Genomic DNA, 26,530 nt, shown 5'->3' with positions numbered 1-26,530 from the left:
CGTTAGACGATAGGTGAACCCTTCGCGGCCACGTCTTATCTTGCATGGTCACTCCTCTTAAGCCGGGACGAGACAACAATTGGCTGTGATACACCGGACAGCCGTTGTGTTGGATAATGCACCGGCCATCAAACTTGATGCTGCCACGTGATCGTTTGACTTCGTACAACTCTTCAAAAGAAAGTTGTGTTTCATCGCGGACAGCCGATCCGCAGTTCCTCTTTGCTCCACAAAAATATTTGTGGCTAACGTCCGCTGCGCACTCGTAATCCCAGCCCCCAATTTAACGGCATGCCTCTGGAGGTCTCCCCTGCCAATCTCCTCCGTCAAGCTCGCCAAGGAGTTCATGGCACTCCGCCAAATCTACCACCGCCACGACGCCAGCCTCCACTCCTCTTCCTCCAGGTTCGTCGGCGCCCCCATCCCCCGCCTCTTCAAGCTTCCCCCGGCGCTGCCGCTGCCGCGTCCGCCACGGTGCGAGCTTGGCGGCGGCGGCGAAAGCGAAGAGGAGAGAAGGAAGGATGCAGACAAGGGGCGGAGGAAGGAGGGAGTGACGCTCGACGACGTCAATCCGGTGGGGCTCGGCCGCCGGTCGAGGCAGATCTTCGATGAGGTATGGCGCAAGTTCTCGGGGCTTGGCCAGATCTCCCGATCCCGCACCGAAGAGGACGATAGCATTCTCCTCATTCGTGGTCCCATGTGCGAGTTCACCGTACCTGAGGCGCAGGACACCACCGTCCTTGTCGTCGGCGCCACCAGCCGCATCGGCCGGATTGTTGTCCGGAAGCTCATGCTCCGGGGCTACAAGGTGAAGGTACGATAGGAAGGTTTCCAAGTTATATGTGAGTTTGTGTGCTTTAACTCAATGCATGACAATGTTTTGAACTATGTCAAAGGGAATTGCCCGAATGAGTTTCGTCTTCTTTTTATGCATTACAAATTTTAAATTAAAAACATAAATACATGTGTCAGTATCTCCAACGTGGTTTTATCATGTTAAAATTGCATATTGAAAATGTATATTAGCTAAAAAAAAATGAGCTACCTATGAAGTTGTCCAAAAACTTGGTATAATTTATCATCAACAGAGCCTCAACTAAACATATAATCGATATTGGAGTTCGGATGGTTGTTTGCCACATGAGGTCTTAAGGTCGAATCTCAGGACTGGTGGGACGTAAATCCTTACACCCCGTATAACTCTCCCCCATCCACTTGTGTCACTGTGATTTATTTTCTTCGTGTTGGTCCTGGGGCGAACTGGCGAGGGCGCTGGGGCGAGCGTTTCACATTTTTCCACATGATATTGGAGCTTTCTTAACTTTGTATCTGTGAGATTTCAGTTGCAGATAAAGATTTTAAGTTAGATAGATGTCTCTTTTAACTGCTAGGAGTAAGTCAACTTTTATTTGACTTGCCCTCTGTGATAGTGCTGTAAAAAATTCTTGTTCAAATCTTGATCAGGCTTTAGTAAGAAAAGCTGATCCAGAAGTTATAAATATGCTTCCAAGGTCTGTATCAATTATAGTTGGTGATGTGGGCGAACCTTCAACATTGCAAGCTGCTGTCCAAGGTTGTAACAAAATAATCTACTGTGCAACTGCACGGTCTACTATTACTGGGGACTTAAACAGAGTTGACTACCAAGGAGTTTGCAATGTCACAAAAGCTTTTCAGGTTTTTTCCCTTTACTTTTTACTTCTTTTTATATATTTTTGGGATGGGATTAAGTTTTTGCAAGTTATCTATATTTGATAAAGTGTACTGTGTTAATTAAAAGATGGAACAGTGTAGGCTTTAGTTATTAAAATTTCTTATATTTATGCAGGATTATAGCAATCAACTAGCGCAGATGAGAGCTGGTAAGAGTAACAAAAGCAAACTCTTGCTTGCTAAGTTTAAATCTGCCGACTCATTAGAGGGTTGGGAAGTTCGGAAAGGAGCCTACTTTCAGGATGTAGTTGCAGCCAAATATGATGGAGGAATGGATGCAAAGTTTGAATTCACAGAGACCGGCAATGCTATCTTCTCCGGTGTGCTTGTGAATAATCTCTTTCCCTTATTTTTTGTAAACACCTTACTCTTTATATATATGTGTGTGTGTGTGTTGGTTGGGACCTTGCCTTCCATATCCTCAATCCTCAAAAATCTGATTAACTTTTAATATTTAATGATACCTGTAATGAGAATAATAGCATAATATGCAATAGGTATAAGTATAACATGAATGCAGTCACATATGTTAATTTATTTTGATTGGTTCTACAAGGGTTGATTGGCTAACAACTTAGCCTAAAAGTTTGATCTTTTAAAAAAGTGGGCCAATTTATATATTTATACCTTGAGTACTCTCAATTTATGTATGAGTAGGAATACCTCAGTTGATTGACCTAACTCAACACATGAATTGATAGGATAATATTTCTTAACATAGGTGAGATTTAAGCCCTATATCACCTGATTGCTATACTATAATAGTTGATTGACTAACTGTCGGAAAAATGTGAATGGAAAATGGCGGAATGGATGAAGGAGGCTTCATTGTGCATGAGAGTTTAGTTTCACATTGGAAATTTCAAGGCTGGATGGTAGGTTTATATTGTTTTACAAGAATGTATGTTGTGGACAAATTCATGAGGAGAGACTCTCTCTCACATGTGGGTGTGTAGGAGTACAAATCTAGGGTCCAGATTGCACTGAACCAAGTTGGCTCGTTTGCGAGCATGATCTGTGTGCGTTGAATACCAGACTGATCAGAGCATCACCTTCCTTTCCCCTTTCTTCTTCTTCTCTATCGCTTGTTTCATCCACTCGACAGACCCCAGTGATAGCATTCAAGTATTTTTCAGTTCGCCATGACCACCAGTTCTTGGTGGAGATTGCGATTTTGCCGTTGTATCTCGGGAAACGGATAACCCACAAAAACCTTAAAGCACCGCGGAGGTGGGGCGAATCTATTTTAAGGAATCTGCGTTAAACACAGACCTCAGCTCCTCAATTCCCGTGCACTCTACACGGGCACTCAATTTGGAATCCTGACTGCTCAGTCAGACGTTTGACCGATTCAGCTGACGTGCTTTCCTACTCGGTCGACTTGCTTCCTAATTCGGCTATGTGCTTCTTGACTCAGTCGACTTGCTTCCCTAACTCGGCCACTCAGCAGTTGGATTCGGTCACTCAAGACTCGGGACTCTTGACAGAGGACTTGCCAGGGCTCGACCCTCAACCGACAGTTTAAAATTATCAGTTCAAGCCTCTTTAAGTCTGAATTTAGTTTGTAAATTCAGTATTTTTCTCCTAAAATCTCCAGCAACAGATTCTGCAACACTAACCACATCTCAAAAGCTCGAGATTTTAGGAAAGAGTTCAATTTACATTTTTATGTCTTTAAATAGGTTCAATCATATGATAGTTTATAGTATTCTGTCTAAATTATTTCCTTCTGCAGGATATGTTTTTACTCGAGGAGGTTATGTCGAACTTTCGAAAAAAATTTCCCTTCCATTGGGCTCCACCCTTGATAGGTTTTGAATGCTTTCTCTAGTTAATCATTTGATCAATATGCTGTAAATTGATGATATAGATTGATCTATAATTTAATTGTATACTTAGAAGTCTGGCATTATATTGTCAGGTATGATGGTTTGGTATTATCTGTCGGAGGCAATGGAAGGTCATATATAATGATACTTGAGACTGGTCCACTGGCTGATACTTCTCAAAGCAAATTATATTTTGCTCGAATAAACACAAAAGTGGGCTTCTGTAGGGTGAGGATAAAGCTTAACTTTTCATTTCTTTGATATTTTTTCTATTAGTTCTGCATTATCGGCACTCCAAAAGTTTGAAAGTTTGTACCATTACTTTGTAGGTAAGAGTTCCATTTTCATCTTTTCGTCCTGTGAAACCAGATGATCCTCTGTTAGACCCCTTCCTTGTGCATACATTGACAATTCGTTTTGAACCAAGAAGACAGGTTTTCCTTCATTACACTTTGGATTAGGATACAGTCGTTTGTTTTCCATTTTTATGAAATTATCTAGCGAACGTATAATGATTTGTCTCTTGCAGAGATCTGTTGAAGCACCTGTTAATAAACAGCAAGATCCCCGAAGCTTCAAACTGATCATGGAGTACATAAAAGCCTTACCTGTGAGTTTTCACATCAGTTCAATATATTGCTCCCATCAATAATGCCTGTTTAGTCTGAGATGTGGATGTGTGAAAGGATGGATCGCACAAGGGTCAAAATATTGTTCTTTGTTTACCTATTGAAAAAATAATAGGATGGATTTTTAATACATCCATGGATTGATTTTGACCTGGTTTCTTGACCACCCAAAATGGGCTGAATGAGCTTTTTGCTCCCTTTTAAAAAAAATACAGCTATGACACAATGAATCCCGATCTTGAGTGGCCATAAATTCACAGTGTTGTCGTGAGGTCAACAAACTTGTGGTCACGGCTGCCGTGAACTCAGTGTCTCCACAAGGCTGCAACCTCCTAGCAAGGCTGTGACCTCAGTGTCACAGCGACGCTGCAAACTGAGTTTGCGATGTCGCTATGAGTTTGCCGTTTCACATGGATGGCTAGCTGTGGCTGCAATTCCTTTCCCTCATTCTCTTTGGTGATTTCTTTCTTTCTCTTCTTTCCTCCACCTTTCTCTCCCCTTTCCTTAATGATATTTTTTCACTGTGGATTTCTTTCCCTCCATGATCAGTGCATCATCGGGTAAAAGGAGGACTAGACTGCATTACTTTGTTTGAACAATGGAATTTTATCATATCTGAGCTATGAATTCAGAAATGTGGATTTATTGTGTTGGCTGCATGTAAAGAGGATTTTCAAATCTCTCACTCTACAATCCAGTATAGTCAAAAATTTTCAGTTTGGTAATGGATCAATGAGGTGGGCCACTCAACTTTGAGCAGTATATCAGTATGACAATACAGTATGATACTGTATGTACTAGCATTCCAGCACACTTTAAATTTTGTTACCTGTTTTTAATGATTTTTTATTCTCGGTTCCATTGGTATGGTAAGGTACCAGGCTGATGATGCCCTGGGATTTCTTCCTCTCAAGATTTTAAATGCTTCATGTAAACGATATTGAAGATATTTGATTTGATATTAAGGGGACAAAAACATCTGCATTTGATGTTGGACGGTCATCTATGGTTCATGCACCACATCATATCTAATCTGAAATTTTCTTGTTTTATAAGGAGCCAAAAGTAAAATGGTGATATCCACATAAACTGATGGTGTATATCTTTCTTTATTTGTTCTTCTGAAGAGTAGCAATATTCCCCATTCTCTTTATTTTCCAACTTTCTCTTTTCTTTCCTTGTTAGTTGGTATACTTCTTTTCCATTTGTCTATTCGTTTTCATCTGCTTGATGAGATTAAACTTCCCATAGAAAATTCTCTTTTTTATGTCATGCTGATTCTTGATTACTGTTGTATATATATGCAGACTGGCACGGAAACTGACTTTATATTGGTTTCATGCACTGGATCTGGAATTGAATCAAACAGAAGGGATCAGGTCCTTAAAGCCAAAAAGGTTCATCTTGGACCCTAACCTATATGCTCTTACCAGTGTTTATTCCTTCTGTGCCTAGTTCAAAGTTTTCCTTTCTAGGCCGGTGAGGATGCGCTAAGAAGATCAGGCCTTGGATACACAATCATTCGCCCTGGTCCTCTGAAGGTATATCATTGATATGTCAATAACGGGTGTTCATACTCTTGTTCTTGTCATTTATAAAATAGCGCAATCTGCCACATCACTCGAATCTTAAACCAGCTTTCATTCTTTCAAACAATAAAGTTTATTGTTTTAGATCATTCACCATAATAATTGTGAAGCGATGACTTTTAAAATGCTGCATTGACTATAGGCATGAAATTTCAGGGATGGATACGTAAATGCCTAAGCAACTTATTGTATAACTCCAAGCAACTGTCTTCCAATTAATTCTAAACCTTGCCTTCCAGGAAGAACCCGGTGGGCAGCGGGCACTGATATTCGATCAAGGGAATAGGATCTCTCAGGTACTACCATGGTACTGAATTTATAACCTGATCATGGCCATTATAAATCCCCTAATATCAACTTGTAGGCCATCAGCTGTGCTGATGTAGCAGATATATGTGTTAAGGCGCTACATGATTCAACAGCAAGAAACAAGAGTTTTGATGTAAGTCATTATCTTTTCTCAAGAACAAGTTATCAATATCTTTACCTTTAGTTGAATCGAGTCATTACCTCGATATACAGGTGTGCTATGAGTTTGTAGCTGAGCATGGAAATGAGCTTTATGAGTTGGTAAGAATCAAACCTTCTGTTCAAACTGGTAATTTGATGAAGCAAATTGAGTTTATCATTTACTACTTATGCAGGTGGCACACTTGCCTGACAAAGCTAATAACTATCTAACTCCAGCCTTGTCTGTTCTAGAGAAAAATACTTGATGTCGCACTGGTAATGTCGTCTTTTCTTCTGTCGTAAATCTACACAATTTTCTCTTTTTCTTTCCTCTCATTTCTCGTAATATTTAATCTGTAAATCTTCAGTTTGATGTAAATGTATACCTGCAATGATCAACGGATGACAGAATGGCATCATTTTTGGCTCTACAAAGTGTCCAACTATTTTATTGTTCAGGCATATCAAACTCTGCATTCATGAAACTTATTCTCAAATAATCTGAAATTTATTGGCTCTGATCGTCGTTGCAACTAACTACTAAGACACCAACACTTGTCTCTTAGTAGAAAAAAAAGATTGAGATGGCATGGTATTAATATGATGAAGGTTGAGTAAGTTAAGAATGATATGCCAAATAGATATATTGAAATATCTCTTTCAAGATATTATCTTTGCGATCTTATCAAAATATATTATATAATTCTTAAAATTATATTAGATATCTTTTTTTTTAAGGGCTATTACCATTTTTTTTTAAAATTATTTTAAAAGAGAAGCTGAGTCAATTTTGGAAAAGAATAATTCATGGGACTTTAACAGAAATAATTAAATAATATTTATTTATTTTTTTATTTTTTAGTGGATAGAGGTGATCAAAACCTCCCAAAGAAGACTCCGGCTTATTTCATCCGCTTCATATATTTCACGAAGCCTTCGCTGCTCCCGCTTCATTCTCCCATCCGTCGTTCGGGAGGGAACTGGATGGCGCAACTCCAAACCCTACGATCCTGTTTCCGCGCTTTCGCCTTCAATTCGGGTGAGCTATGGCCGGAAAGCACTGCCGGAGGTTGGGCGACGGCGATCGTCACGCTTCTGCTCATCTCCTGGCAGCTCCTCCGACTCCTATCTTCCCGGAGGATCCCGAGGGCCTCCACCGCTCGGGCTTCGTTGGAAGACTCGACGTTGACGGAGAGTTCGGAAGGAGGTTCTCCGTCGGGGTTTGCCCTTCGTTGCTAGTTGGTTTTGTCGGTTTGACGTCGATTCTGCGTTCAAAAAGAGTTTTTTTTTCCCCCGGTTATCCAAACTCTGTATGGATCTTGTTGCAGGGTATCTCAGATCATATCCGATGATGATTTGAGAGACTTGATTATTAGCTTGGACGAGAATCTCGAACGGGACGATAGATGGGAACATGTGATTGAAAAAAACAATGATCTTGTGTCTTACAAAGCCATCTGCTACAGGCCAAAAGTACGACCTACTGTTTTTTGTTTTGTTTTGTTTTTGTGTGTCTTCTTTTAAGTAGTTTTTAGATTATTTATCCCAAATTAGATAATATTTCATATTTATATCACATTGCAGGCCAAAAGTAAGCGGATTTGCGGCAAAATAGAATAGTTTTTTTAATAAAAAAGTAGTTTGATGATATTTATCTCATTGTTATAATTGTTATCATAGACCAAATTAGATACTATTTCATCACATTGTTTAGTAATCAATACAAAATCTGTTAATTTTCTGTTACTACTTCTCTTGATGTTCTAGAAACTTAACATCAAAATTAACCTTGCTTCTCAATCTAAGGACAATAACCATCTTCCTTTCCATCTGCATCAGAATAATGTTGTTAGTTCATGATTCTTTCTTCGAGCTTCTTATGTGATATCTTTGTTTGTTTCCTACATAAAACATCACTACAGTATGTTGAAAGATGATCTTGTATTACTGGATTTCTTAACTGGTGCTAATAACTTTAGTTCAATTCTCATGAAGAAAGAGTTTTCCTTCTAAGTGTATTACTGAAAAGCTTTGCCTTAATTTTTTTAAGGCTGACATAGTTTGTATTTTGACCAACTACTTGATCTATGTCAGCCACGAGTTTGTTATATTTTGGCATTCTTCATCCTAAGGTTGATGAAAATTGTAGATGCTCTCCTGTATTTCTATCTATGCTATATATCTTATTTTTTAAAATAAGTGAATTATGTTTCACTGACTGCTATGTTTTTGTAAAGAAAAAAAAACTTCAGTTCAATCAACTTAATAATTATCTTGAATCTATTATTGTATGATACAAAACACAACGTGCATAATATTTTCCTAATTTTAGAGGCGATTTTCATGTAGAGTACTCTTGTAATTTAGGCTTAAACGTTTGCATTCTACCATTTAGTATTTCAATCAATCTTATTTCTATTATATTTCGAAAGGGAGCCTTGGCGCAACGGTAAAGTTGTAGAGGTCACGTGTTCGAATCTCGGAAACAACCTCTTACAAAGCAGGTAAGACCGCGTACAATAGACCCTTTCCAGGACCTTGCATTGACGGGAGCTTTGTGCACGAGCTATCCTTTTTTTATTTTTATTATATTTGTCAGAGGTTATAGTGCTCCCTAATCTTGAGTCTATGATACTCTTTGAAGAAGATTTTATCCTTGATTTAGACCTTGGCCTCTGATGATGTAATGTTCTTTAATCAACGAACAATCTTTGTGAAATTGTAGTAGAATGCACTGTGGGGAAGACAAAGAAGAACATTAATTCATAACTTCAAGGAAATGCTTCCTGCTGACTTATCATTCCCATGTTTTGATAGGAAGGACCATTGAAATATCATAGTGTTACAACATTTGCGAACTGTACCACGGAACTTCTTAGAGATTTCTATATGGATAATGAATACAGAAAAGTGTGGGACAAGATTCTAATCCAGCATAAGCAGCTACAGGTCGATGAAAATAGTGGGATGGAGATCGGGTGTTCAGTAAAGAAATTCCCTCTCCTTACACCAAGAGAATATGTATTAGCTTGGCGAATCTGGGAAGGAAAAGACAAAACCTTCTATTGTCTTATTAAGGTAACCAGAGTTATTTTTTTTATCATCGACCTACCTGAAACTTTCTGAAGTTTATGAGCATTGAATATCTTTCTTTTTTCCTTCTATTACAGTTGTTTTTGATATGACAATTTAGAGTAAGAAATACAGCTGTTACTTTAAGGCTATATAACTGAAGTATACTAATTATGAACTAGCTTTGGATGTAAAAAAATCTGGGTATGATGGGGAAAATATAGGTATTATGTGTGAGGATATATGTGATAACAGAACATGCACTGCACATCAAGGCCTCTACTTACTCTGAAAATCCAATTTATCGTGTGCAATGTTGTTCAAATATGCTGATCAGGCTGATAGCTTTATTTTCCAAATTTGTTGGGTGTTTGTTTAATGGAAAAAAACTAGATATGTCTAAAAGAAATATCAAACACTTTCACAATGTACTTCACAATTAATTATAAAAGAAATGTACTTCACAATGGTCGCTGTCTAATTCTAATTGATAATTTCAGTATACAGACATGTATATGTTATTCTATTTATTTGATAATGTCGGTAGCATAAGTAGCCTACCTTGTAATAGATTATCAAAGATGATAAACATAGGACAGACACTTTTCATTGTTCTGTTTGAATGTCAATGTGGAATTAGTTCATGTATTAAGTTGGACCTCAAAATCTAATATGTCCAACATGGCTTATAAGTATCCAATGGCTTTAACTCAAGAGATCTTCAGACTTTGTCCATGAAGCCTGTGCTCAGTCAATTAAGGACACTGTCCTTTTCCTAATCAAATACAGTAATAGAATATGATCAACCAAATTTTGAAGTTTGTTTTCATTTAAGACTGAAATTTCTCTTATTCATTATTACAATATGCCCCAATCTTGTTTTCTATAACAACTATCTATTATGGTTTTTGTAGGATTGTGAGCATCCTCTAGCTCCACATCAAAAGAAATATGTACGGGTTCATTTTTACAAATCGGGTTGGTGTATAAGAAAAGGCAAGTAAGTTCTCTCGTTGAATTCTTGGTATCACCTTCTTTAGCATGTCTAATACCATTGTTGCTAACTACTATCGCGCCTTATTTTCTGAAAGATTGCCCTTTTATGGCAGAGTTTATCTACACTTTAGAAGTCATCTCATTAGCTCTATTAAATCCATCCCCGATTAGGGATCTTCTTGGTGGGAATGTTTCTTTATCAAGTTTATATGAGATAACATTAGGCACTCAAAGAAGACCCAAAACAGCAATCAGTTATTTCCAACTAGCACTTGAGTTCAATTATCTGTATTCAGTTGATGGTTTCTTTCTTCAAGTTTTATTTTAATTGCCAAGAAGACTATACATTTAGTATAAGCAAGAGAAGATTGACAGTTAAATTTAGCTTCTACATCAAAGAGCTCTTGGCTAACCATACTATTTGTAATCTCTAGTGGCATCTTTAATCAAATCTTTATATGTGAAACTTTCTGTTGCAGTTCCTGGTAGGGATGCCTGTGAGATAACAGTGGTGCATCAAGAAGATTCTGGTCTCAATGCTGAGATGGCAAAACTAACGTTTGCCAAAGGAATATGGAGCTTTGTGTGTAAGACAAACAGTGCATTGCGTGAATACCCCTCTCATCCCAGTCGTGCAGTATTTGTCCCTGCTCTTCTTCGACTTATTAAAAAGGTTAGTATTACTAGCTGCTGTCCTTTAATATCAAGGATAAAGAGATCATACTCTAACCATTTAAAATTGCTATATGGTCATCCAAAAAGATTGTGAGAAAGCATAGATCTAAGGAAGATCGCACTGCCTTTGTTTGCATTGCTTTTTGCCAATCTCCTGAGTCGTCTTCAATTTATACTCAAGTTTCTTCACGTATGTATAATTTTGCTATTGGCTTTGATTCTGAGTGATAGTATTTCCTGTAATACTGCTTATACTACTAAACAGTATCATGCGAAAAATTCATCATCCTCATTTCACATCTTGTATAAGTATTTATTGTCCCTTCCAAATTACAACCTGTTTTTGTAAATGAAATTTGCCATCTATATAGTTCCTTCGACATCCCACATAAAATTTACAGCCATATTTCACATGGCTACCTAACTAGGAAGCTAGAATGAGGGTTCATTTGTCCCCACGGGTTGACGCGATTGGTATTTGTAGAGGTGTGTCCTAATAGGTCTGGGGTCAATTCTCAGTCAATGTAAAATGGTTCATTGGGTGTCTGACCTCTCTCATGCAAAGGACCGCTGCGCTATGGCAAAATGCCCCTCATGATTTATTTGTTTGTATCTTGTCGTGGGACCTGTGCCACTTGGGGTGAGTGTATCATCTTTTGCTCCAATATAACAAAAGTTCATTTAATTTAGAAGGTAAGCATTTAGGATGATTTTCTTGGAATATGTCATACAACATTACATTAGATAAAGTTGATCTCTCAACCAACTGTAGCCATCCTTATTTTGTTTTGTTTTCTTTTTGTTGCTTCTTTCATTTGTGAATTCTTGTCAAAGTGATACACTGATGAACTCATCAATGAGATAATTTGATGCATCATGTCCTTCCTCAGGTGCCATCAGATTTCGAGGCTGACATCCAGACTAGTACCCATGAAATTACAGAGAACTCAAGCAATGACCATGGAAGACAAAGCAAGGTGGATGTTCCTGATAAGAAACCGATAAGTGCGACAACAAAGTGGATAGCAAATGGGCTTCTGATTGTTGGCGGCATTCTTTTCCTTTCGCGAGGTCGCACTACTATTGCCACTCAGCTAGCCGCCGTGTGCATGCTGAATAAGTTTATGCATCGTGGGGAGTTGGACCAGGTTGATCATAACAGGTTCAGACCATATAAGCGGAAAGTCAGACATATTGGTTTAGTTTCACTGATCGTTGATGAAGCTTCTGGGGCCTGACCAGCCTTGCCAGTCTCAGATTGCTACTGCATTAACATTCATGTGTTCTTTCTTATCATCATCAAAATATATATATATATATATATAATTTTGGCATAATGTACACAATTTTGGCAATAATGTACAGAGAAAGAAAGCAGTTTATTTATTTCCTAAGTCTTCAGTCACCAGTTGCGTTACGATGTACAGAGAAAGAAAGCAGCTTATTTATTTTCCAGGTCCTTAGTCACCAACACAGCCCAGATCTCTTGATTTTTTCTTTATTCAGGGATGGATCATTATAATTGCGGCCGTATCATGGTCACAATTCTATCATAATTGATTGTGATCCTTTCCTGAGTTCATCATCCCTTTCAGGTTCTAGCTTGACTCGGACAGACGGCTGGAAGCCGTCTGGAGGCCACCAATGGTGGACAAGTGGTCAGATTGTTGGACGTCAAGCAAGGGTGACTTCTGACCATCCGTTCTGAATCAAATTATAACTTAGAGGGGATGATGAACCTAGGAAGGGATCACAATCAATTATGATAGGATTGTAGATCTCATCTCCATATCTCCCACTTTGCTTCCCCTCTACCCTCCTTTCCCCTTCCTTAGCAGCGACTCCGGCCATCTAAAGACTTTGGCGGCACTTCCTGTTGCTCCTCTGATAAGGTCCGGGGAAGATAGAGGATATGGTGTCCCGTAGTAGTGGAATTAGTGCTAATTTCGGAGATATTAAAAATTGCCTCCTGTTGGTGATTGACGGCCGGTGATGCAGATTTTTTTTAATAAAACAATTACCATTTTGTTAGGGAAATAGCGACAATATTTTTCACCGAAGGGCTTGTAACTGAAACTAAGGGTCCATTTGATTTAAATTATTATATATAATTATGATATTTTAGTTATATGATTATCAAGTAATCATATAACTAAAATTAGGAGAATAAAATATAATCTAATACTATTTGATAATGCAACAAAACTTATTTATTTAAAAGTTTGAATGTATAATCTAACTTAATATTTTATCATATTATCCTCGCTTACAAAATCAACAATACATATTATTAATTTTTTTCTTTTTAAATTTTTCATTTTTTTAATTTTCCTGTATCGGTCTCTCTCTCTCTCTATATTTTTTTTTTTTCAAAAATACAACTTTAATTTTTAAATAAAATATTACATATTTTTATTTTTTATTTAGTTTTTATAATTTAAAATAAAATTTTTATTATAAAAATTTCAGAGCTATTTTTATCCCAAAGTGTAAATATCTGAGGATATTTTTATCTAAATTTTTTTGTTAGCCCCAGAATCAAGAAAGATTTCACTTTTCTCATATTTTTTGATTCCGGATTGTATACCCCTTTTGCCTACATGTCAGACATGGATTATTACTTGGAATTTATCACTTACCTAAATCATACAGGATAACTTTAGAAGAATAACAAAGTTATTAAGAATAATCCTCAACTAAATGCACCATAAGAGTGATTAAAAATTTGGTTAAATCAATCTAATTTAAAATTTTAATTTTTCATAATTGTATTTTTTTACCTTAAAAAGTTAGTTAATTTAGTTTGGGTTTGTTTTAAAATTTGTTATTCAGTTAACTGAATAAACTGAATTTTTGGACCGCATTAAATTTTTATATCCTAATTTTTAGACTGAAACTATTTGTTAAATCAAATTGAATTTTTAAACCATAATTAAAATTTTTTGATTAATTTGATTTTTGACCGAATTAATCGATATTTTATCGGTGGTTTGATTTATTCGGTTTTTATTGAAAAATTCAATTGGTTCGGTTAGTTAAAAAAATTGATTCTTTTGGTTCGGTTAATTTGATTTAGTTCAATTTTAACTGAATACTCACCCCTAAATATATGAAAAATTCTAATGTTATGAACTGAGATAAATTAGGGCTGAATATAAGTAAAGTGAGCTTATCACAATAATAACAACTAAATTTATTCAATTGAGTGACTATAAATTATATTAGAAAGTAGTTATTTGTTTCCTAATTATTAGAGAATAATTATTATTAGGAAATACTTATTATTTTCTTAATTTATGTATTTTCCTATTTTCATTTGTAATGGTATTTATATATACCATATGTTATCATTAATAATATGTGTGAATTCTATCGTCAATATGGTATGCGATAAGCTTAACAACATTTTTTTTAAAAAAAATTTCTTTCTTTTTCTCCTCTCTTCCACGTTTCCTTTTTCTCACGGTTCAAAAAAAAACCTTAGCTTTTTCTCCTTTTTTGCCACTGGCGCGCAACGAGATTCGCCGCCGTCGCGTCTTTTCTACTGTTCACATGTTGTTGCGGGCAGAGGAGGCGTCGTCGTCCAAAGGCAACCCACCATCGGCCTTATTGCCGTAAAAAAAAAAAGTTCCTTGCTGTCACTCCGCCGCCGATGTCCTTGTATCAATAGCCCCCCTTTCCCTACAAATTTAGCGACTCCACCGCTTCTTTCGCTTTCTCCTTCACAGGTTCAAGTCCATCCTGTGACACCTCCTTCATTGGTGTCGCCTTTTCTCAGGCTTTCTGTCCGACCGCTTCTGTGATCTTTTTAGGGTTCATTTTCTTAAAAATGAACATGGAAGACGCAAACCAAACGCATTTTCCATTTTCTTAGAAACTGAAAACAGAAAACAGCGTGGAAAATGCAAACCAAACGCCCCCTTAGCTTTCTTAGAATCTTCTTTCTCCCCTATTTTCCCTTCTTATGTTTTTTTGTCCTAAAAAACAAATTCTCTTTTCTGACTTGCTCTTTTCCACCATATAATAATTTTATTTTCTTCTTTCAAAAAGTCTATTAATAGCGAGGTTCAATTCCTTCTCTTTTCTCTTTCTTTTCTTATTTTTTTCTCATAGCAAGAGCAATATTATTATCTTTTTTCTTAAGTTTAAAGACATCAAATTTCATCCTTCTCTTCCTCCTCTCCTTTGTTTGTTTGTTTTTTTTTAAGTAGCAGTTGCATTACAACGGTCTTTCCTTCATGAGTATTATTTTAGCCATCTTCTAATAGGCCAAATAATAAGTTTTTTTTTCAAGTTTTGTTCAATAGCAGATTTTCTATATATGCTCTAGCATATGCAACCATCAAAATACAGCCTTCTCTCTCTGCTACTCTTATTCCAATGACAAGTCAGATTCCAGCCTTCAAACAACAACACCTCGTCTCCTTCTAGTTGTTGTCTTCTTTCATCAAAGGCAAAGTTCAACAATTCGTCGTTTCGTTGATCATACTGGTGGGTTTTGCTCTAAAAGAATATCCATCAGCCGCCTTCTACAATGGTTGCCGTTGACGACATCATTCGTCAGCTATCTCTCACAAATACTCCTGATTCATCTTCCAAATAGCGCACGGTTGCGTGCTCTTCGACTGAGGCTGAATATCGCACCATTGCCTCTGTGACATCTGAGATCCAATGGATTAAGTCACTTTTGACAGATCTACTTCTTCCAGTTACCACGTCTGCTGTGCTTTTTACTGATAATTTGGGTGCCACCTCCGAACTACGAGTTACTCATATTCCTGCTGAGGATCAGCTGGCTGATGCACTTACAAAGTCGCTTTCTCGACCTCGATTGTTTGATATTTGCATCAGTTGGCTGATGCACTTACAATTCCTACGAGTCATTTCTGGGACACCATCTTGAGAGGGTGTATTATGAAATAATTATTATAAATAAATAGTTATTTATTTCCTAGTTATTAGGGAATAATTATTATTAGAAAATAGTTATTTGTTTTCTAGTTATTAGAAAATAATTATTATTAGGAAATACTTATTGTTTTCCTAATTTATGTATTTTTCTATTTTCACTTGTAATGGTATTTATATATACCATATGTTATCATTAATAATATGTGTGAATTCTATCATCAATAGACTAGTCTTTTATTATTATTTTTATTGTCTATTTATATTTTCTTTTCTTTTGTAAACCTAAGTTTTCATAATACAATTTGCTAACCTCCTTTTTGCAGCTATCTCTTTCTCTCCTTTGTGTTGTTACCTTTTACACTCTATATGTATTCTTTTCTTTGTTCTCATGGTATCAGAGTCAATGTATCCCCTCATCTCCTGTATTAGTGAATCATGGAATAGTTTTATTTTCGAAATTCTTTGAGACGGTTGTAGAAGAATTGGATTTTGAATTCTTTAAGTCCACCTGATGAACAAAAAACATGACTATTGAGTTTTGGTTGCGTGGAGTTGTCGACCTCTACGAATCCTCGACACAATGATGACTTTTGCAAATTGAATTGGTAATCTCTTGAAAAAACCTGTAACTTCCAGTCTATTATTTCAAGTAGCAAGTGGATGTCATCCTCAAAAGTTTTTGTTGGAGGACTTTCATATGACATAGATGATCAAAGTCTGAGAGAAGTATTTACTAGTTTTGGTGAAGTGGTTGAAACACGAGTTATCATGGACAGGGAAATTAGATGGTGCAGGGGGTTTGGATTTGTGACATTTACTTCTAGCGAAGAAACCTCTGTTGCCATTAGTGGCATGGATGGAAAGGATGTTCATGGCCAGATGGTTAGAGTTAATTATACTACTAATCGAACGGGTGGATTTCGTGGTGGTGGTTATGGAGGCTGTTAGGATCGGTTGAGCTAGAGGGGGGGGGGGTGAATGGCTCACTTCATTTTCTTGATCAACTTGATTTTGCGCAGCGAAAACTCGAAGGCAATGCTAACTCGGATATTTACTTGGTATCCACCTCCCCAAGGAGGTGACTAGTCCAAGGATCCACACCACTCACACTCTTCCACTATCAAAAACCCTCCTTCTCGGAATCACACCGAAGGTGGAGAAACCTTACACAGTTACAACCCTCCATCTCCAAAGTAAAGAATCACACTCACCACAATGAAGAAGAAAAGAAATATTACAGACTTTAGAAAGGCTTCTTCTTCGCTGCGTGAGATTTGAGAAAGTAGCGAGAGAGAGATTCTGAACTTGAGCACCTTTTGAAGATCTTGAGCACTTGAGAGAGTTAAGACCTTGGAGAGCAATGGAACAGTATTTCTTTGTTTTCTTGTCTCTTTTCTTTTTCTTTCATGCCTTTAAACATTGAGAAAACTAGTCGTTTCTCACGTAGCCGTCGCCGTAAATCGATCGGAGTCATATTTGGATCGATTCATAAGTATCCGTTGGAAACCATCGCATCATGATCAACGGCTTAGATTGCTTCACTTGAGTTTGAATCGATCGGTGCAATTCTTGAATCGATTCGGACCACTGCTCGTGAGATCGCAGCTCTGTGGATCGATCGCCCGATCGATTGAGTAACCTCAATTGATTGGCTGATCGATCCAAGGGAAATCTGTGCTACGCACAGAGGCTTCCTGGATAGATCGCTCGATCGATTGGATTGCCCCAATCGATCGGTTGATCGATCCAGAAGCATTCTGTGCTTCGCACAGAAGCTTCCTGGATCAATCGATCGGTTGGTCATTCAAGAAGCATTATGTGCTTCGCACAGAAGCTTCCTGGATCGATCGTTCGATCGATTGGATTTCCCCAATCGATCGGCTGATCGATCCAGAAGCACTCTGTGCTTCGCGCAGAGCTTTCCCAATCGATCGGCCGATTGATTGACTTCCTTCCAATCGATCGGTCGATCGATTGACTTCCTTCCAATCGATCGACTGATTGATCCAGAGGCATTCTGCCTTACAGCCGTGTCTAAATCAATTTTCCAATCGATTTCTGATACGTGAGGGATCGTGTATCCAGCTTTATGACCTGCAAGAACTTCTCTTGCCAAGAATCCGGTCCTCGACCTTCTTGGACTTCTCTCACCTTGCATCCGGTCTTCTGACCTGCAAGGATTCTTTTGCCAAGAATCTGGTCCTCGACCTTCTTGGACTTCTCTTGCCTTGCATCCGGTCTTCCGACCTGCAAGAACTTCTCCTGCAAACTCACACTGTATGTTAGATCCAACGTATTAACCTAAACTTAAATAATTGTCAACACATTGAAACTTCCAGGGCATGATTGCACCAACAATCTCCCCCTTTTTTATGTTTGACAATCTATTTAAGTTTAGGCCAATTTCCAATATATCAAAATAGTACAGTAATAAATAATGATTGCAACAACGCTGAAAATCATCTAAGTTAAACATAAGCAGTAAGTATGAGCATACACAGTAAGCTTGAGTTTCAATTTAAATTTTATTTAGCATGAACTTCAACACATATCTCCCCCTTTGTCAAATATCAAAAAACAAAACTCCCCCTCAAAATGTATACTAAGCAAACACAATAACCCAAGGAGTACTCCCCCTAAACCACACAGATATTAACAAAATGTAACCACGTGAATTGTAGAAACAAAATAAAGGATAGACATAAAACTCGATAATTTGTACAATAGAGTTCACATAACATAAGGACTCCATAAGTCGATGACCAAAAGAGAGTTCACATAAGGACTCCATAACAACCATCCATAAGTTGTACAATAACCTATCACAAAGAGACATAAAACTCGATAAGATCATCGCCCGAAGGAGGGGGATCAGCAGCAGCAGGAGGAGGAGCCGAAGTAGTAGCTGGAGCAGGAACCTCCGCAGAGTCAGCACCAGCAGCATCCGCAGCCTGGGGAACGGGAGCTGTGGATGGAGCAGACTGAGACGGATTACCCGTCACCCAGGAGCTCACTAAATCCACTAAGGTATCCATAGTCGCCTGCATCGAAGTCTGTCGATGGACCATGGTCTCCATCATGGAACGCAGGTCGGCTACCTCCATGGTCAGCTCCTCCAGGCGAGTGTCGACAGTCTCCTTGAATGTCGGAGAAGCTGGCTCGGGGATATCCTCCTCAGCATCATATGCCGCAGGAACCAATGCCTGTGCATCCCCCCTGCGACGAGCCCTGGGTCCCTCACCAAAAGCACGTCCATCGCGCCATTGAACTCCCGCTAGACCACCAACTAAGCCCGTCTTCGTGAAGGAGCGGGAAGAAATCCGAGAATAAGCCACAGTCATGTGCTCCAGCCGTCCCCGGGAGACATCTATCTTCTGGGACTCCAGCCAATCTTTGATAAGATGCCCGAAAGGCATATGGATTGTCTGCTGCACGGGCTGGGTAAAATGAATGATGCAATGAAAGATGTTCAGAGCGATGCTGATGTTAAGGGAATGACGAATGGCATAGAGGGCAAACATGTGAGGAGGTCGCAGAGCGGCTGAGGCACGAGAAACAATGGGGAAAAGGCAGTTGATGATCACTTTAAACAAGGCGTTGTTTTCAGCCGACAACTCAAGCGAAGAAAATTTTGTGATTTGAGCATTTGGTCCATCCGGACGAGGACGACCAAAAAGAAACTAATGCATGGATGCAATGCTGATATGCTCAAAAGGTGGAGGCAGCTCATCGGGAAGAGTGGGATAAAAGACAAAATCATTGTTGGATGGTAGACAGTCAAGGAAAGATCGAAGAATCTCATAGGAGAAGTCCAAGCTCCGTTTCGCAACACGAGTGCGATAATTTACACCATCAGAAGTGTGCAAATTATTATAAAATTCGGAGACAAGACCTACATTGACATCCCTCTCACAGGTTAACAAAGAGTCAAGTTTATAATGCTTGAACCGATTATAGGTATCAAAACAAGATGTCCTATAGTATTGCAAATCAACTGATCTAGGGGTTATAAGTTTGAAGGTGTTTTTGCTAAAAGCTTGTTGCATTGCAGCATTTGGGAATCTCAGATCAGTAGGAGGTTGAGGACGTGAGGAAGGTACAGACGATCCTTCGCCCGATTCACGAACCTTTTGTTTCTTTCTGTGGGATAAAAAAAACACAAGCAGTGGCACACGGTTTGGCAGTGCAACAGGGAAGGATATGCAAAAATGCAAGGACAATGCAGATAATGCAATGCATGAGGGATAATGCAATGCACAAAGACACACAAGACACATATAGATTAGGTCAAATATAAGAGCAAAAATCCAAAAAAAATAAGAAGAGAGCAAAGAAATTTACTTAGGGTTAGGGTTTTGAGACCGCATGTTATGTGAGGACGCGGAGACGAGGAAAAGAGGCTGCCCAGTACGTCCAGAGAGAAGGAGCAGAACTGGAAGAGAAGTGGAAGAGCTCCCCTTCGCCGGAGAAGCACGTCGGAGTGAACGAGCGAGGCAGACGAAGAAGTCGCCTGGAAAATCGCCTAGGGCAAGACAGGGTCGAGAGAGAGAAAAGGAAGAGATGAGAGTAAGCAGATCGATTCGAGAACCAGTGGATTTAGGGGTTTAAGACAGGTTTTAAATTCTCAATCGATCGACCGATCGATTGAGAACAAGTGAATCGATCAGTCGATCGATTCACGACGCTTCTGTGAGAATTTGAACAGGCGTCTCAATCGATCCAACGATCGATTCAAACGGGATGAATCGATCCATTGATCGATTAAAATGGCTTCTGTGAAAATTGAAAGAATGTCCCAATAGATCCATTGATCGATTGGAATGGTCTGAATCGATCCATTGATCGATTCAGATGCCTTCTGGAAAAACTCAATTACGCGTTCTGTGGTTAAACGAAAGTGTGTCGTAATCGATCCATTGATCGATTCAGATGCTCTCTGGAGTGAAATGTGAACCTCCCAACCGATCGATCGATCGATTGGGAAGTCTGATATTTCTGCATTTCTGAAAACCTTTCAGATCTAAGTTTTGGAAATGCACAAATAATTGTATACTCCTCTAAAAATCACGAAATTTGGTGTAAACACTATTTATGTCTCATATTATCAAGAAAAAATAAAGGTTGACAAAAAGCGACACTCCCTAGACAAGATTTACACAAAATTAAAAATTATTGAAAACATCAATGATTCGAGTGAGTCTTATCAAGGTTTCAAAAATAAGTATGGTGCCTATGGTGATTTTAAAAATTTCCAATCATAATCGTAGGGCAACGTGCACATGATTTGTACACGTGCTTTCCCTATGATTGGACAAATGAATGTTTCATATGAAAACCACTTTTCTTGACCAAAATAATGCATCATAACAAGCATCATGACCAAGATAAATGTCCCTAACCTCTCACCCCATCTAAATCATATTAAGAGGACAATCCATGTTCTTGTGAGACGCAATGTTAAGGTGAATACACCTTAAAGAACTCTACCTATGAAGTGATCATGGAGGATGTGATTTAATCAATACAACACATTCCCAATTTCCTTCTAAGAAAGCTAAATTCAACTTCGGGAAGAGGTTTAGTGAAGATATCGGCTAGGTTTGATTTTGATCCAACATAATTTAAAATGATATCACCTCGAGTGACATGATCACGAATAAAGTGATGTTTAACCTCTATGTGTTTCGTTCTTGAATGATGAATGGGATTTTTGGTCAAGTTGATTGTACTCACATTATCACAAAGAACTTGAACATTGTTATAAGTAAGTTTATAGTCCTCTAGAGTATGAGTCATCCACAATAATTGTGATACACACTCTCCCATGGCAATATATTCCGCTTCGGTTGTGGAGAGAGCTACACAATGTTATTTTCTACTTGACCAACTTACCAAAGAGGACCCTAGAAATTGACAACTACCACTCGTACTTTTGCGATCCAATTTGCATCCGGCATAATCGGAATCGGTATAGTCCACTAGGTCAAAAGTTTCGGTTCTAGGATACCAAAGACCAACATTTTGAGTTCCCTTAAGATAATGAAGAATTTGCTTAACGGCACTCTAATGTGACTCCTTGGCACAAGATTGATACCGTGCACATATACCTACGGAAAAAAGTATGTCGGGTCTACTAGCCGTAAGATAGAGAAGACTCCCTATGGCACTACGATACACCTTGGAGTCAACTTCTTTCCCTTCAACATCTTTATCCAATTTAGTACTAGTGGCCATAGGAGTAGATATTTCCTTTGCATTTTCCATTCCAAATTTCTTAAAGAGCTCTTTGACGTATTTAGTGATGAATGTAAATGTCTTCTTTTGTTTGCTTAATTTGTAACCCTAGGAAAAATGTCAATTCACCAACCAAACTCATTTCAAATTCACTCTCCATGTGATTAATGAATTCATTTAAATAATCTTTATTTGTAGAACCACAAATAATGTCATCTACATATACTTGGGCCACAAACATATCATTACTACTATTTTTCAAGAATAAAGTGGGATTAATTTTTCCTCTATGAAACCCTTTTGATACTAGAAATGTTGGCAATCGTTCATACCAAGCCCGGGGAGCTTGTTTTAGCCCATATAAGGCCTTTTTAAGTTTATACACATGATTTAGATACTCCAAATTTTTAAACCCCGGTGGTTGCTCAACATATACTTCTTCTTTTATAACACCATTCAAAAATACTGATTTTACATCCATTTGGTACAATTTGAACCCCTTGTGGGCGGCAAATGCCAACATCATCCTAATTGACTCCAATCTTGCTACGGGTGCATAAGTTTCATCATAGTCTAACCCTTCTACTTGATTGAAACCCCTAGCAACCAATCTAGCTTTGTTTCTCACAACTATCCCCTTATCATCAAGTTTGTTTCTAAAGACTCATTTTGTATCAATAATCGATTTGTTTGTAGGTCTAGGAACTAAATCCCAAACTTGACTTCAATCAAATTGAGATAGTTCATCTTGCATTGCTAAAATCCAATCGGGATCAAACAAGGCATCATCAATAGTTTTTGGTTCTATTTGAGATATCAAGGTGACTTGGCTTCCTTCATTTCTAAAGTAGGATCGTGTTCTCACTCCTTGAGTGATATCTCCTACTACTTGATCTAAGGGATGATTTACATGAATCCTAGTAGGTCTTGATTCTTGATTTATTATAATTTCGGGTTCAAGTGGCAAAGATTCATTCTTCTCACCATCACTTTCTTGACCTTGATGATCTACTCCATCCAATGTTAACTTCTCTAACTCAAAACATATTTCTTCATCGTTTGTTCTTATAGAGTTCAAAGAAGGATTTTCTTCAAAGATAACATTTAGTGATTCTTCAACTAATTTTGATCTTTTGTTGTAAATTCGGTACGCCTTGCTATGACTTGAGTAACCTACAAGGATCCCCTCATCCGCCTTAGCGGAAAACTTTCCCAAGTGATCTTTGGTGTTTAGAATATAGACCTTACACCCAAACACTCTAAGATGCTTAATTGTAGGTGGTTTACCAAACCACAACTCATGAGGTGTTTTTCCTAGAAACCTATGTATTAATGTTCAATTTTGCACATAACATGCCGTATTAATTGCTTCGACCCATAGGAAGCTATGAAGTGAATATTCATTTAACATGCTCCGAGCGGCCTCTTACAAAACCCTATTTTTCCTCTCAACAACTCCGTTTTGTTGAGGAGTCCTAGGGGTGGAAAATTCATGTTTATATCCTTTTTCTATACAAAAAGTTATGAATCTATCATTTTCAAACTCACCTCCATGATCACTTCTTATCTTGTTTATCTTATGAGCCTTTTCATTTTCTACTCTATTACAAAAAGCAATCAAGGCATCTAGAGTTTGATCCTTATGTTTCAAGAAAAATACCCATGTATATCTAGTGTAATCATCCACAATCACAAAGCAATATCTACTACCATTTAAAGAAATATATTTACTACTATCAAATAAATCCATGTGAATGAGCTCCAAAGCATTTGAGGTACTTACAACATTTTTACCTTTATGAGTAGGTTTGGTTTGCTTACCCATTTGACATGCATCACATATTTTATCTTTTTGAAACTTCAACTTTGGCAATCCTTGCACCAACTCCTTCTTTGAAAGGTTTTTGATATTCTTCATGTTGGTGTGAGCGAGTCTTCGGTGCCAAAGCCACGTCTCCTCTTCTTTGGACATGAGACACTTAGCAAACACATTAGTAGCACCAAATAGTTCAACTTGATAAATATTCTCTCTTCTATGACCTATGAGAATATTGGTGTTTAGTTCACTATGCTTGATTAGGCATTGAGATGAGTTGAACTCAACTCCATAATCCAAATCACATAGTTGACTAACACTTAAAAGATTAAAGATCATGTCTTTCACTAATAGCACATTTTTTATAACAAATTTTTCGGAAATTCTAATATCTCCTATTCCTACAACTTTTAACTCACCACTATTACCAAAAGAAACGGTACCTTTACTTTTGTGTCTAAATGATGAAAATTTTGATAAGTCCCCCGTCATATGCTTAGAACATCCACTATCTATGAACCATGTTGTTGGATGCTCCCCCTCGGCGCATGCCTATTTAAACACGATAAACTAAATGTTTTGGTACCCAAACCTTGGGTTCGGTAGCATCAATAACAAATTGCTTGGGTACCCAAGCTTGAATAAACTTAACTCTTGAAGCATGATTTCTACTAATTAGAGACATGAATTTAACTTCCTTATCTTGTGATTTAAAACCTAGTCCCGCTTTGTTGTACACACCCCTTTGAGCTCCTGGAATCATGTCTAAATACTTTGAGCTTGAAGTAAATTTTTCTAGAGCACATCTAAGGTCATCAACTTGTAATTTCAACGATGCATTTTCCTTTTTAAGATCATCAAAATAATTTTTGTCATTTTCATGAAGCATGCAAGTTTCACATGACACAATTTCTTTTTTAAGTGATTTCAAGTCATTTTGCAATTTCTTTACCTTCCCTTTTGATTTAGCTAGTGCGTTGGTTAAGCATGCAATGGTGGCATACATCTTATCAAGCTTGGGAGAAATTACCTCGTCATCACTAGATGATGACTCACTTGAAGACTCCACATCCTCTCTATGACTATCTTCATCTTCACTATCTTCAACATGGATTAAGGTCATGAGAGCCATGTGCTTTGAGCTCTTCCCTTCATCTTCTTCCGATGAGTTTGACGATGAGTCATCCCATGTGGCTTTCAAAGCCTTCTTCTTTTTCTTGATCTTTTCCTCTTGCTTCTTCAACTTTGGACACTCCGTTTTGTAGTGCCCCTTTTTCTTGCATTCATAGCAAATAACATCAGTCTCAGACTTAGAATCCACAAGAGATTTACCTTTTCTCTTTTCATTATTGAAAATCTTCTTGACATCCTTTTTGTCAAACTTCATTGAATGTCTCATCATTCTTCGAGCAAAGTTTGTCATTTCACTAGATGATAGCTCTTCATCACTATCACTATTTTGTCCAGATTCCGAAGATGACTCCTTCTTCTCCTTTTTCTTTTCCTTGTGCTTCTTTTTGCTCTTTTCACCTGCAACCAAAGCTATACCTTTCTCTTTGTGGCTTATATTAGCTTGCTCATGTAATTCAAGTTCACAAAATAATTCATCCAACTTTACTATTGACATATCTGTAGGACCGTTAGATTCGATAGAGGGGGGGGTGAATATCGATTCGAAAAAATAAGAGTTTAAACGCAGCGGAAAAGTAAAATAGACACAGTGGTTTTACTTCATTCGGAGCCTGTGACGACTCCTACTCGAAGGCCCGTGGTCCTTGACCACTTTCGTTGGGCAATCACTAGCAATTCGGAATAATAATTACAAAAGAACTGTACAGGGAATGCTAATGAAACTGAAAAACAAAAAGACAAGAAACGAGCGTAGTGTCGGAGCTTTGTTGGCGTCGACCGGCGTCGGCGGCAAGACCCAAGATGAAGAGTTCTCGACTTGATTGATTGTCCAAGCTCCGCACAGGGCTTCTTTTATATCTTGGGCGCTGGATTCCTTCCGGCACGAATCGCCAAATCGAGATGCTCACGTGGCGGCGACTTGGCTGGATAAAATTAGCCCCGGACCACCTTGTTCGGAAAACTCCTTTCCTGCAAAATAAAGTTAGTCCGAAATGTATCCTGTAAAACAGATTGTCGGCACGGTTAAAGTTCAACAGATAAATAAAAGAGTATGACTTAGATTCCGTCTCTCCGAGACCGGAATCTAGTCACGATCTCGACTTAGACATCCGAAATGGATCTAAGCCGGATCGACGCCTAATGTTCCTTCCCGGAACACGTCCTCAGTCACTCCCTTCCGGTGACTTACCTTTACTCACCCCGGTCAGCCCGTCGACCGTCTGGACTTCTTCCGGTCGGCCCGTCGACCCGTTTGGACTTCTCGCCCTATCCGGTCGACCCGTCGACCTAGCACTTCTCGCCAGCGTCCGGTCACCCGTCGACCGCTTGGACTTCTCGCCACTATCCGGTCGGGTCTAGCTGGACTTTTCTTGCACACTTGATCAAAGTGTCAGACAACAACACAACTAACTTAACCTATTTGTCATTCATCAAAACCTGGGTTAGACCGTTAGTGCTACCCGCACCAACAATCTCCCCCTTTTT

The 26,530-nt window shown here is 38.3% G+C and overlaps 2 protein-coding genes across 3 annotated transcripts; both read left to right on the top strand.

The window, feature by feature from the left end:
• Nucleotides 1-265: 265 nt before the first annotated feature.
• On the top strand, nt 266-7,430 carry LOC121992269 (protein HIGH CHLOROPHYLL FLUORESCENCE PHENOTYPE 173, chloroplastic-like). 2 transcript variants are annotated; one of them, XM_042546513.1, is made up of 14 exons: nt 266-814; nt 1,465-1,677; nt 1,829-2,033; nt 3,449-3,524; nt 3,635-3,770; nt 3,872-3,976; nt 4,072-4,152; nt 5,479-5,568; nt 5,647-5,712; nt 6,000-6,056; nt 6,125-6,202; nt 6,283-6,330; nt 6,405-6,486; nt 7,073-7,430. In XM_042546513.1, exons 1-13 carry the CDS (start codon nt 347-349, stop codon nt 6,474-6,476), a joined length of 1,695 nt encoding a protein of 564 aa, XP_042402447.1. In that variant the 5' UTR covers nt 266-346; the 3' UTR covers nt 6,477-6,486; nt 7,073-7,430. The 2 variants fall into 2 exon arrangements, with proteins under 2 accessions (XP_042402447.1, XP_042402446.1); XM_042546512.1 differs by lacking the exon at nt 7,073-7,430 and having other exon boundaries at nt 6,405-6,641.
• LOC121990860 lies at nt 7,257-12,339 on the top strand. Its single transcript, XM_042544921.1, has 6 exons — nt 7,257-7,417; nt 7,470-7,683; nt 9,028-9,288; nt 10,197-10,278; nt 10,758-10,951; nt 11,844-12,339. The coding sequence occupies exons 1-6, from the start codon at nt 7,257-7,259 to the stop codon at nt 12,189-12,191; spliced, it is 1,260 nt and encodes a 419-aa protein (XP_042400855.1). The 3' UTR covers nt 12,192-12,339.
• Nucleotides 12,340-26,530: the final 14,191 nt, after the last annotated feature.

This window comes from Zingiber officinale, chromosome 6B, assembly GCF_018446385.1.
Source record: "Zingiber officinale cultivar Zhangliang chromosome 6B, Zo_v1.1, whole genome shotgun sequence".
Lineage (NCBI taxonomy): Eukaryota > Viridiplantae > Streptophyta > Magnoliopsida > Zingiberales > Zingiberaceae > Zingiber > Zingiber officinale.
The sequence above is the reverse complement of the archived record's forward strand: the minus strand, read 5'-3'. Positions and strand labels throughout refer to the sequence as shown.

Coding starts and splice junctions, on each gene's coding strand:
- LOC121990860 (XM_042544921.1), top strand. CDS start 7,257: ATGGCCGGAAAGCACTGCCGGAGGTTGGGCGACGGCGATCGTCACGCT. Junction 7,418..7,469: donor GACGGAGAGTTCGGAAGGAG/GTTCTCCGTCGG, acceptor GTCGGTTTGACG/TCGATTCTGCGTTCAAAAAG. Junction 10,279..10,757: donor GGGTTGGTGTATAAGAAAAG/GCAAGTAAGTTC, acceptor TTTCTGTTGCAG/TTCCTGGTAGGGATGCCTGT.
- LOC121992269 (XM_042546513.1), top strand. CDS start 347: ATGGCACTCCGCCAAATCTACCACCGCCACGACGCCAGCCTCCACTCC. Junction 3,771..3,871: donor CAAAAGTGGGCTTCTGTAGG/GTGAGGATAAAG, acceptor ATTACTTTGTAG/GTAAGAGTTCCATTTTCATC. Junction 3,977..4,071: donor GTTTTGAACCAAGAAGACAG/GTTTTCCTTCAT, acceptor TGTCTCTTGCAG/AGATCTGTTGAAGCACCTGT.